Source organism: Natrix helvetica (assembly GCF_964273705.1).
Source record: "Natrix helvetica genome assembly, chromosome: 6".
NCBI classification, from domain to species: Eukaryota; Metazoa; Chordata; class Lepidosauria; order Squamata; family Natricidae; genus Natrix; species Natrix helvetica.
Window position 1 is genome coordinate 24,940,013 of NC_138553.1, and position 13,271 is coordinate 24,953,283.

At 40.2% G+C, this 13,271-nt stretch overlaps 2 protein-coding genes across 2 annotated transcripts in view; one reads left to right on the plus strand and one right to left on the minus strand.

The window, feature by feature from the left end:
* The window catches only part of CRY1 (cryptochrome circadian regulator 1), a 301,323-nt gene that overhangs the window by 251,621 nt on the left and 36,431 nt on the right, over positions 1-13,271 (plus strand). The window lies entirely within an intron of this gene.
* Positions 351-5,071, minus strand: MTERF2 (mitochondrial transcription termination factor 2). The gene is made up of 2 exons (XM_081957284.1): positions 4,991-5,071; positions 351-2,354 (listed from the first exon to the last, which is right to left on the minus strand). The coding sequence occupies exon 2, from the start codon at positions 2,317-2,319 to the stop codon at positions 1,138-1,140; it is 1,182 nt and encodes a 393-aa protein (XP_081813410.1). The 5' UTR covers positions 2,320-2,354; positions 4,991-5,071; the 3' UTR covers positions 351-1,137.

Below are 13,271 nucleotides of genomic sequence, written 5' to 3' on the forward strand. Positions count from 1 at the left end.
CTGAAATCACTGAATGCACATGTACCATCTTAATGACTCCAAATAATTTAAAATGCCAGAGTATATTGCTAAAATTGATTGTGCATATATTCGAGATCAGTGAAAGAAAAAGTTTATGTGGTTACTAAGAATTGACACTGGCTTGATGGCACATAATAGTCAAGTAGGTATTTCTAATTAGCAGGGATTATATATCACTCAATTATGCATGATTAACCTAATTTATTAAACTAAATATATTAAATATATTCTCAATACATTTAAATTTTATTTTAAATATTGCACAAAGCATGGATATTATAACTTAAACCAATGGTGGGTGCATTTTGTCTGTCAGGACATAAGTTTAAAACTTCATTCCCTTTCCTAAATAATGTATATATTCTGCTGACAATCCTATAATACTCTTACACAAACCATATTAGAGTACTATTTCCTATTCTGGTGCTTACCTCTTAAATGGGGGGGAGAGGACAATTGTAATTATTGAAGGACTGGAGCCACCCAGAGCCACCTTGTAAGGGAAATGAATGGCATAGAAATTTAATAAATAATATGTTTTATGAAAAGTTGAAATGTTGAGATTTACAAAATCACCTCCATATGATTAAAAAAAGCCTACATATACACAAGATATGCAGAAAATAAAGAAAATATTTCTTTCCTAACTCTTAAGTGAAAGACGTTTAGATGCAAATACCCGGTAAATGTATTTCATACAACATGGAACTCCAGAATCCTCTCCCACATGTCTTAAATTTGTTTTGAAGGGAAATTGAATCCATGGAATATAGGACTATCAGTAGTTTCTAGGCATAATTGCTACGCATTACTTCCATATCAGAAAAATGCCTTTTAATATTAATTCCTAGAGGACATGAGCAGTGCTTATTGGACTAGTGTCTAGCTGTAGCTTTCACATACAAATGTGGTTGGCTACTGTAGGAACAATATATTGGATCAAACAGCCTTTCAGTCTGATCCTACGAATTCCATGAGAATTGCATGTTTAAAAACAGTGATTCAGGAAAAAAAAGGCCTGTGTAAAAATTCAATTTCTAAGTACAGTTACGTGCAATTTATTTGAATTATGAAAGACAAATCGGTCCTGTCTTTTTATTAAGCAGGTTCTGGAAACTAATCTTCAATATTCAAAGGAGCCACTGGATTATATATGGGTCTCTCACTTTTTGCTTGTATCTTTCCATAGGTAGTTTCAAAATCTTTTTTCGTTCCATTGAGATATTTTATAGTCCCATTCTTCAGACTGTATCCGAGGGCATCTAATTTTTTAATCCGATACTGAATTATCTCTGTTGATAATTCTAACACTGTGGGTGACTCTTTAATTTGTTCTATAGAAATTCCCTCCTTCAATAGTTCATCTAGTCTTTCCTTCAAAACTGGAGCTGAATAATAGAGAAGGGCAGGACACTGTAATATTAGCTCTTTTAATTCTTGATCACTGCAATTGAAGATGGACTTTGAAAACAAAAGGCTACTCTGCATATTGCTAGGATTAAGTTGAAAAATAAATCCTTTGAGCTTGGACAACAGGTTTAAAACTTCGGAATCGGTGAATTGATTGTTCTGAAGAAACTCCAGGTTTTCTTGGACAGTAGTAGAAGTATTTAATAAAACAAATGGATTTTGACTCAATAATTTCAATAGCCAGTTTTTCCAATTCTCCTGTGAACCACCTAGCCTTAAATAGTTTCTTTGCAGAGTTTCTATCATATGCTTATTCTTTTCAACAGGGTTGTAAAAAATATTTGATGCAGTTGTTAAAAACCGACGGATGATAGCATTCTTCAGCCCCAGTGCTTTGAAGAAACTAATGTTGGCCTTCTGATTTTCATAATGTTCAACATTAAAAAAAGCATCTGGAAATCGTTTTATTAACTCCACTAACTGCTTTTCATTTTGACAGACAGATAACCACAGATCTCTTTGGCAAGTGATATTGGTAGGACTACAGAGAATGGCTTCAGGACAGCATTCAAACATATGTGCTACCGAAGGTCCATCAGCGCCAATTGTTTGCAAAATATTAGCTATTTCCTTGACATATGACACCTCTTTTGATAGAACCCTTGGCTTCAGCCTACGGATTTTCTTTATATCCACTGATAATTCGGACAGATTTTCCACGGTGGCTTTATTCTCCTCTCCTAAAGAAGTATCAGTGGCATATCTCAAATGCTGTAAACGGTGTCCATTCTTTCTTTGATACCAGAAGACTGATGGAGCTGCCAATATTAGGCAGGGCTGAGATCTAGCCAAAAAATGCATATAGAAATTTGGGACAATATAAGCCATTTCATTCTATGGACAAACACCACATCAGGAAAGGCCTGTAAGAACCAGAGCATAAGCTATTAATGCCATGTTAAATTCAAATTGGGGGGGGGGGGGAAGCAAGAAAAACAGTTCTCAGTAATCTTAATAATCCCAGATACATGACTAGTATGCAACATTAGGCAACTATTATTTTTTTCTCAATTTATCTTTATGGAAGCAAAAATGGTAATATAATAATGTAGCAGGCAGAACTTAACTGGAAAACTATATATACTATTAAATCTCATCATGACCTTTAATTGGGTGAAAGGGTGCATCATAGAGCAACAATTTTTGAACCAAGACACCTCAAATGGGCTAATTTACAGAATGTGTCCAAAATTCAGGATCAATTATTCCTAAGGAAATAAAATTTGTGTAAGGTATGGCTGCTTCATTGCTACTGACTGCTGCTGCACTACTACTAATATGGTTAGATTTAGAACATCCCATGACAGTTTCCCAGCCAGTCTGGCAATCCCTGTGTTAAGTCCTTGAGGCTATGACGCCATTGACTATCATTGCCGGCTCCTGATTGGTTGAGACGCGAGCAGCCAGCTGGCGGGAGAATGCAGCCATTCTATTGATTCAGCATCTGACAGCTATAGTATAATAGGGTTGTCAGCTGTCAAATGTTGCTGTTTGCCGGTTCGAGGTTTGCCTTACAATCTGCTTGCCTCAGTTCCTGGCTGCCTCGTTCTCCCTACAGAACACCCTCACTCAGTCCTCTCCTCTGCAGCAGCCATTTAACTGCCTGCTGGGGAGATTTCCAATGTTCCCTATCAAATCCCCACAAGGAAACTCAATGGGGAAGCTGGCAGGAAGTCAGAAGTAACTTCTGCTACAACTGTTTTTTTGCCCATCCTTGGTCATTTTGTTTCTCTGCTTAAGACAATATCTCTAAAATGATGACACAATGAGGCATGGGTCATCTAGTGTTGTCTAAATCCCTTTTCTTCAAATAAAATTTTGTGATTGTGACACAGTTGATTGATGGATTCCTCCCTCATTGTCTCTTAAAATATTTTTGCCTATTTAATAAAAATCCTGAACTCCCCATTCCATTCAAATTAAATTGTGTGAAAACTTGCTTTGGATTGCCAAGATATACAGATGGTAACTACCGTAAATGTTAAATAGAGCAAAGGTTGAAATAGACATATTTCTTTCGTTGTAATACATCTGGGTCTGTGGTAGAATTCCAAAAATTTTACTACCAGTTCTGTGGGCGTAGCATGGCTTCGTGGGCGTGGCAGGGGAAGGATACTATAAAATCTCCATCCCCACCCCACTCCAGGGGAAGGTTATTACAAAATCCCCATTTCCTCCCCACTCCAGGGGAAGGTTACTGCAAAATCCCCATTTCCTCCCCACTCCAGGGGAAGGTTACTGCAAAATCCCCATTTCCTCCTGATCAACTGGGACTCGGGAAGCAGAGAATAGATGAGGGCGGGGCCAGTCAGAGGTATTTAGTGGTTCTCCAAACTACTCAAAAAGTTCGCTAGCGGTTCTCCAGAACTGGTCAGAACCTGCTGAATACCACCTCTGCTGTGGGCATTAAACAGATTTAAACAAAATAACACCCCTGTACTTTTATTTCCTGCCTTATTTCCTCTTTGATCACACAGCTCTTCTGGCTCCTGCATGCCAGGGAAACTGAGAAAAGAATATGAAAACAAATAAAAGAGTAGAAGCAGCCATTACCATAGGAATAACAGAAAATATATCTTTTCTGATTATATGTAAAGCAGGTTTCTTCTTTTTGGCAATTTTCAAAGGCATTTTCAGACTTTTTAAACCTTTATTTCACACAGTGGCATTATGCAATCTTTAAGTGGGAAGACTTACATTTTTAAGAAGTAAAACTTTCCTCAAATCAGAGTCAGTTACTGGTGCCTATGTGCGCAGGCTAATATGAATTTGTTAACGCTGTAATAATAAAAGTAGATTTAAAAAAAAACATATTTTTAATATCTACATTTCTGGAGGTTCCTGGGGATTTCCTGTTCAGATACCAACTAACGAACCCACCCATTCCACTGTCATTGGGAGCATTTAATAGCAATCGCTAACAAAATATATCAACAGGGCTGGGATTTCCTCCTTCCCGTTTTTATTCATTTAAAGCATTTCGATTTTGCCCGTCAAAAAACATTAGATTTCAGTTTAAAACGGCAGCCGCAGATAATAAACAAATTGCAACGACTACGTGTGCATCGCAACCCTGAGCACGTTTAACTCAACCCTGCGTTAATTCAACCTGACTAGCGACCCGAAGTGTTTAAATCACACAGCCAGGGATCTCGAAATGGGGCTTGAAGGGAGGCAGGACTGTTTGTGGTTGCAATGCGTCAAAAGTCCCAGCAGGAGCTCGACGACAGCGGGACCGAGTCATGCCTTCCTTGGCAAAGTCTGCGCGAGCTTTTGGGGCAAGCGCGCACAAACATTCCGGGGAAACGAAATCCACGCAATAGAGCGCATCTACCCTTGATGAAAATGCAATAGGATCGCCTCCCGCTGCCTAGGAGCAGCCGGCCCTGATCCCTCCCCAGGCAAACTAGCACGCCTTGTCCCGCTTGCTCTTTTGACCCAGCGCCGTCGTCCTCCCCTGGACAACCCCAGACGCTCCCCAGCCACCATTACGCCTTACCCGGGGTGCCAGCTGCAGAAACTAGGCTGCTGGCATCACAGGCCGTGCTCCTGAGCCATACCAATGGCCGAGGTGGGGGAGTTATGATGGTGGAACAAACCATCTCCGATTCAGCTTAGTGGCTGTCTTCGAGTGTCTTTTAAATCGTATATTCTACGAAACCTAGTCGGACTAATTTTTTTTTGAACTTTTTAAACGATTTATTCTAATGCTAGTTTTATAAAAATACTAGTTTTTGTATCTAAAAAAGTAGAGTTTTTTTTTATTACAGAAATGAATAGGTGCATTGAAATCTTTCCCCGCTTCTACAGCAGAGCCGCAGACCAAATAAGACTTTAAAAAAAAACTTTTATTCTGTGTTGTATGAATGTGCATTGTCTCCACCCAGCTCTCCTTGTCCTCCTCCTCCCAGGAAGGAAGGAATCAGGACTTTCTCATTAGCAAAATTCCTTGCTCCCAATACAAGTTTTTACCTCATTCATTCTGTATTGTTGTTGTTGAAACGGAACTAGCAAAGTGGTGTCACTCCCACAAAGGCTTGTCTATACAAAAATGATCTCAACAAGCCTTAGGATGTTTGTAAAGCAGCTGGACTGTACTGTGGGTTACTTTGTTTATGCTGAAGAATAACTTCACAGGCGTACATTCGGATTGCAACATAAATTTTGCTAATAATTTAACCAGATTCATTTCCTATTGTTAGTTACTTACTGTTTAAGTTGCGATATCTATCTACACAGTAATGTATGGAATATCTGAGGAGCAAAAGTGAAGAGAACTTTGCTACCAAAATGTATATAATTAGAAAAATAATATAGAAAAGGAGCATGAGGTTATTATAAGTTATTTTGCTTTGGGTTTTTTTTGTTTTTTTTTTTGTAGTGAGGATCCCATTTGAAATCGAGAATGGCTTTCCATGGCTGAAGAAATAGCAGCATGCCAGGATTTCACAATAAGAATCAGTTCTAATTAGAATTTCTATACAGGAATATTCCATGCTGGTTTATTTGATACAGTTTGGAACTTGGGAAATTTTCATAAGCCAATGCTGCAATTTATTATAATTTAGGAATGCAGATTTTAATGTTTTGGTCATAACAGACAGAAAAATAGAATGGGATTCACTAAGGCAATATCCATAATGAACCTGTCCACCTCAGAAGCGCTTCAACTTTAAAGTTTCATTTACTCATTTATTTTCATCTAGTGCCGTGATGGCGAACCTGTGGCACGCGGAGCAATTTCTGAGGGCACGCGAGGCATTGCCCTGTCAGCTCCAGCACGCTGGCCAGCTGATTTTCAGCCTTGATTTTCAGCTGTTTTTCGCCCTCCGGTGGCTTCAGGTAAGCCTCCTGAAGCCTCTGGAGGGAGAAAAACAGCCCAACGGGCAAGCCGGAAGTAATAATAATAATAATAAATTTGGATTTATTAGCCGCTCCCTTTCCAAGTAGGACTCGGGGCGGCGTACAATGGAGCATAAAACATAAAAAATATATAACACCACCAAACGTACATATATACACAACACACATACATACACGTACAAGTCCATTCCCAAGCTTCCAATTTGCATGTTGACCTGTTTTTCGCCCTCCCCAAGCTCTTAGAAAGCCTCTGGAGCTGGGGGGGGGGGGGAAAGGACCTACCAGGCCTCCCGGAAGTCAGAAAAAGGGCCGTTTCTGGCCTCCAGGAGGGGAGGCCATTTTCGCCCTTCCCAAGCTTCAAGAAAGCCGATGTGACTGTGTTGGTGCCACCTATTACCATATTTGGTGGACTTGTAAAAAAGTTAAAGCATTTTGGATAAAAATATGGTGGGTTTTTGAAAAAGAGGATAAAGTTCACACCCCAGTTGTTCCTGTTAGGTATAGTTTCAGATTGTACTGTTATAGAGACTAATTTGATTTTGTACCTAATGACGGCAGCAAGATTGTTGGTGGCGCAGTATTGGAAGAAGGAAGAGTTGCCCACTATCCAAGAATGGATGTTAAAAGTAGTAAACTTAGCAGAGATGGCCAAAATCTCAGCGTATCTGAAGGACCATTCAGATGAGAAGTACAAGCTGGACTGGAGAAGATGGATTGACTATATTCAAAACAAATACCGGACTAAAAAATTTCAGTTAGCTTATGAATGAAGGCATAATGAATGCTACAATTTATTTAAAGCTAGTTTAATAAAGGGGGAGTTAAAGCACAAGAATAATAACATGTTAAAATTAGTTAGCTTATGTTAGCGTATGGTTATTAAATGTTTATACCCTTTATTTTGCTCTGGGAGGTCGGGGGGAGGGGGGAGGGAAGAGGGGTAGGGATGGGGGAAGAGGGAAGGGGGGTAATAATTGTAAAACTTATTTAAAAAATTTAATTAAAAAAAAAGAAAGCCGTGTGCGCATGCGTGGGGCAGCGTGGAAGAGGCATGCATGCGCAGGGGGCACGGTGCGGGGGACTAAATTATGGGGGTGGGCACACACACACACGATAGTGTGCATGCATGTGCTTTTGGCACCCCAGGCGGAAAAGGTTCACCATCACTGATCTAGTGTATTTGCACACATACATTTTAATTTCAAATAAATTTACTATAGGAGTATACAGATGTTTTTTTACACATGGCTGGAAGTTTTACTCAGCTCCATAGCTTTCCGAATGTGCTAAACTTTATTTGAATCTTTGGGGAACTGGCCTGAAAGTAGCATAAGGCATTGTCTGGCAAAGGAAATAAGAAATGTTTGTATCATAATGATCCAATGGAGCCACCAATATTCCATTGCAAACACATCAAAAATGCCCAATTTTGGCCCTGACACCAATGAAACATCACTGGTGGGATAGATGGATCATAAGAAGTTGGTGCAAGGTTTCCACAATATCCTCCATCTCACGGCAATCAATAGTTGCTCTGTAGATAGCAACTTAAAACTGGCTTCAGTTGGCTCATTTCATTGATACTGTAAAAACATTCATTGGAGCCTCATTTTTATTTTGCATTAAAACAAAATGAAAGTTTCCATTCTGAATCCATCAAACATACAGCTTTGTATATAGATTCCCAATTTAAAAGTAACTAATATAATTTTAAGCCAATGTAATAGTCCCAATACTAGATGTAGAGATTCTAATTATCATAAAACTTAATTGTATAGGAGATGCAAAAAGTATTAAGACTATTGAGAAACTTTAAAAGCACACGTATAAAGGTATAAAACACATAATTAAAAAACCCACAGAATGCTAGCACCACCTTGCACTAACGTCATAACACAACTGTAAGATAAGAAAATTATAGGTTTTATTATACTTCCAACTTTAAGATAATTTCATGTTTACATATTTCTCCCTTCATGTTCCTTAAATAATGTTAGATGTTTGGTATCATTATACTTAGTGAGTTCTTGATTTCTGTCACTGGCCAATAGATGTAGATTTTAATTAACATTCTTGCTATTTGTTACTTGCACAGCCAAATATTGAGATCTCTTATTCCTAGAACTTGACTGGAAATCCATAAGTAGAAAGAAGCTTCAGAATTATTTTTTTCACCCGTGGGATCAGTCTACCAGGGCAACTTGGTCTACCTAATTATGGAACAGAACACACTGCTTCCGTTTTTGCTTTTCAGCCCCAATCCAGGGGCCTTCACAGGCAGTCACTCGACAAAGAAATAAAGGGAGACTAGTATAGATCTATTTCAAGCTATTTAGCTCTCATCAGCTAGTCATACCCTTCTGAGATTCAAACCCAGGCTACTTGCATATTAGGTAGATGTATTAACCTCTGAGCCACAAGTTCTCCTTGCTTTGTTGGCTATACCAGGGGAAAGATTAAGTGGTTTTTCTCCAGTGGGACTGGTCTACCAGGGCAACCTAGTCTACACAATTATGGGACGGAGCATATTCTTATTAATATTTTATCTATCCTATGTAAAATTGGAAATTATTACTATATCTTGAGCAGAGTCATCTAAGACATTTTGCTTGCTTAGTTATAGAGCACAATAGGGTCCACCTTTTTCATGTACTAAAGACAACAGGACTAGTAGTTCAATCTTTGTCTACTTCATGCAGTTTGCACAGAAGTATCTGAATTTAATTCTACAAAATCCACTTCTCTGAGCTGGGAGTGAAGACCCTACCATTAAAATTACAACTTAAAAGCTACCGAATGAAATTGGGAGATTTTAAATAAATAGTTTAAAAACTATTTTTACCATATTGTTCTTTTTCCAAGTCTTTTTTCCGTAAATGCAGTGCAAAAAGAGACCATAGTGTTATCTCATTTTATTTCAAGAAGGGAAGACTTCCTGAAAATTGGATGTTGTATGTCTTCAAATAAATAATTCCACAAAAAATGGAAACGTTGAATGCTCATGTCTGATGGCTGCCCAGAAAAGTTTGAGATTGTTGATCTGATTTGGGAGTGGGATGGGATAATATATATATGTTCTATTAAATTGGAAATAATAAAAATGGAACCAACCCACATATGTAAGCTATGTACAAGTAGACATACAATATGGTTTTCTGGCTGTGCATTCCTATGTATCTATCTTGCCCCTCATGATTCTGCAGGTTGAATGTATAATTGAAACTACTCAGTTGAAAGCATTCAGTGGAAAATATGGGAAGCTATTTCATAGTCTCCCTTCCTTAAATTAATCTTGGATCTATTTCCCTTTGAAAGTGGAAAGTACTAGGGTTTTATGGTGGCTTTATAATTATTAATTATATTTCAAATGAAGTGGCTAAGCAGAATTCCACAAAGTGCAAAGTAATGTATTGGAGTAATATCAGATTTGCTGTCATATTCTTTTGCATAACACAACTCTTAGCACTGTTTTTTTCAGTGCTATTGGGACAGTTTTCCAAATAATAATAATAATAATTTGAATTTATTAGCCGCTCCCTTTCCAGACAGGACTCGGGGCGGCGTACAATGGAGCATATAGAACATAAAACATGTGTACAAACACATAAACATACATATATACAAAGACACACATGCACGGAGGAGGTAACAAATTACAACATTTAGACAGTTAAAAATCACCATTAAAATACCCCAATTGTAAGAAACCCAATGTACAATTAAAATTTAAAATTTAAAAAGACAGTCAGGAGGAGTAAGAAAAATTACGGTTGAGCCAGGCCAGATAATTGAAAGAGGTGGGTCTTCAGCTGTACACGGAAGGAGCGGAGATCGGAAGTAATCCTGATGTCACGGGGGAGGTCATTCCACAGGGCTGGGCCCATCACAGAGAAGGCTCTGCTCCTGGGTGTCGCCCCCCCGACACTGTTTGGCGGATGGCACCCGGAGAAGTCCCTCTCTGTGTGAGCGAATTGGTCGTAGGGATGTGTGGGGCAGGATGCGATCCTGCATGTAACTAGGTCCTGTGCCATGAAGCGCTTTAAAGATCATAATCAAAACCTTGAAACGCACTCGGTAGACCACAGGAAGCCAGTGCAGCTCGCGCAGGAGAGGTGTTACAGGGGAGTATCTAGTCCTCCCCATAATCACCCGCGCGGCCGCGTTCTGGACCAACTGTAGTCTCTGAGTGCATCTCAAGGGAAGCCCCATGTAGAGAGCATTGCAGTAGTCCAGGCGAGACGTCACTAGTGCATGGGTGACTGTGCGTAGGGCATCCCGGTCCAATAAGGGGCGCAATTGGCGCATCAGGCGAACCTGATGGAACGCCCCCCTTGCCACGGCTGTTACATGGTCATCCATGGACAGCCGGGCATCTAGGAGGACACCCAAATTGCGCACCTGTTCCATGGGGGCTAGTTGCACGCCCCCGATGGCCAGAGATGGAAGCAACTGGTTGAACCGGGAGGCCGGAAGCCACAGCCACTCCGTCCTGGAAGGGTTGAGTTTTAGTCGGTTGCCATCCATCCAGACCCGTACGGCCTCCAAACACCGGGACATCATTTCGACGGCCTCAAATGGGGCTGATTTCCAAAAAGTAGGAAAACGATCTCATATATGCATATCTAAAATATATTGTCATAATATACAAATCCATTCAGCAAAGGTGACCAACAAGAAGTACTAGAGTGCATAACACCAGACATGTCACTAGAAGGAAAAATCACGAAACTGTGTCCAATTATTTTGGCTACGTCATGCGGGGGAATTCAGTGAACAATATTGGGAAGAGTTGGGGTAAAAGGAAAGCAGGCCACCAAAGAACATAATGCCTGGACACCATCAAAGCTGACACCAGCCAGAAAAATCCGAAGAAACTGTGCAAGATCAGAAGATGTGGAGAGACATGGCCCATAGAATTACCAAGAGTTGGACATGACTTAATGGATAATATCATCATCATACAAATCCATGAAGAGCTGGCTTCATATAAGAAGTCTGTTACACCTGAATGATCTCTAGTCTTCACAATTGTCGTAAAATCAATAGATTTAGTCATTAAATCATCTGTTACAAAGGTGATATGTAAATATATGCTAAAATGACGTGTTGAAATATTTGTTTTCATTTCTTTTCCCAAGCACGACACAGAATTTTTTTTAAAGAAACCATTACAAATTGATTGCAGTAGTCAGGAATTATTGGGTGTAGGCTTATTTTCATGGAAAATAAATGAAGGCAGACTGGCCTTGCCTAATCTAATGATGTTTGCCACATCAGGTACTTCCTGTTATTGTCTACCTTTACTTAAGAGCAGGATCAAGGCCATCACTTATTCCATCCAGCAAATATATAGTTTAATGATTTAAACTTTAGTGAGAATATGTAACTCTTTTTAACTCTATGATTTTGTTCTTCTTATGAGTTGTATGGGATCAGTCTTGCAAATCAAAAAAGATATGTATGCAACAAATTTTATTTGATTATAATTATTCGTGTTGCAAATATTTATTTTGAACCAACCTAGAAGGTTTTTTTCTCAGAATGATTTAGTTGTTTAGAATACATAAATAAAATGGATTTTAGAAGCATTCTACAGTACAGGTAGCTCTTGACTTACGAACACAATTGAGCCCAACATTTCTGTTTTTAAATGAGACATTTGTAAAGTGAGTTTTGCCTCATTTTACGACCTTTCTTGCCACAGTTAAATAATCCTTGTAGTTGAGAAGTTATTAACACAATTGTTCAGTGAATCTGGCTACCCCATTGACTTTTCTTGTCGGGTCACAAAAGATGATCACATGTCCCTGAGACACTGCAATCGTCATAAATATGAACCAGTTGCCAAGGATCTGAATTTTGATCCCATGATCATGGAGATGCTGCAAAGGTCAAAACTCTGGAAAATGGTCACAAGTCACTTTTTTCAATGCCATTGTAACTTTGAATGATCACTTAATGAACTGCAAGTTGTGGACTACCTGCTTTTGCAATGGTGTGCATTGGACCATACATAACTGTATGATTGATACATACAAATGAAAAATATTTTTGTAAAATACTTTTTATCTATAATTTGTGTAATTTATGTAAAATATTTACATCAGGTTTATCAGTGACGTGCGGTGAGGTATATGGCTGGTGAGGTTGGTGACGTCATCAGGAAGGCGGGGAATGGGACCACGTGTGCTGGAGGCTGAGGCTGCCTCAGCCTCCAGCACACGTGATCCCATTCCTGCCTTCCTGAGCGTGCTCCACCGGCTCGCGCTCCGCGGTCCCCAACAGCAGCTGCTTTTCAGTGCTTTTCTGTGCGTCTGGAGTTTAGGACATCCGGCTATCTACCTAAACGCCAGACGCACAGAAAAGCACTGAAAAGCACTTCGCCTCCAAGCCACTTCGTCTTGATGATGTCGCCGCAGCTGCTGGGCGTGGCCAGACAGAGGTAGCCAGAGCAGCGCCGTGGGGTCCAGCCGGACAAAAGAGCGAGCGAGCGATGGAGGATCAGGCAGCCTGATCCTCGGTCGCTCGTCTGCCGCACTGCCTCAGCGCCACTCTGGCTACCTCCGTCCGTCTGCACCCGGCAGCTGCAGCGACATCATCAAGACGAAGTCCAGCGGAGGAAGAAATGTTGTTGGTGCTCCCGGACTTTGTCTTGATGACGAAGCCACGAAAGCAACTGGGGAACGACGAGAACCTTCCTGCCTCTGCTGGACTTTGCGCGCTCCTCCCAACTGCAATATATGTCCAGAAGCGGCTTTTGTGGCTAACGGGGTTTCGGCTTCGAGCCCAACAGCCCCTGCCACTTCTGGACGTCTATTGCAGTCGCGAGGAGCGCGCAAAGTACAGCGGGGGCAGGAAGGTTATTGGCGCTTCCGAGAACCCTCCTGCCTTCGCCGGTTGCCCAGCTGGCACCGCCC

Excerpts from the sequence above, each read along its gene's own strand:
- MTERF2 (XM_081957284.1), bottom strand. The coding sequence starts at position 2,319 with ATGGCTTATATTGTCCCAAATTTCTATATGCATTTTTTGGCTAGATCT.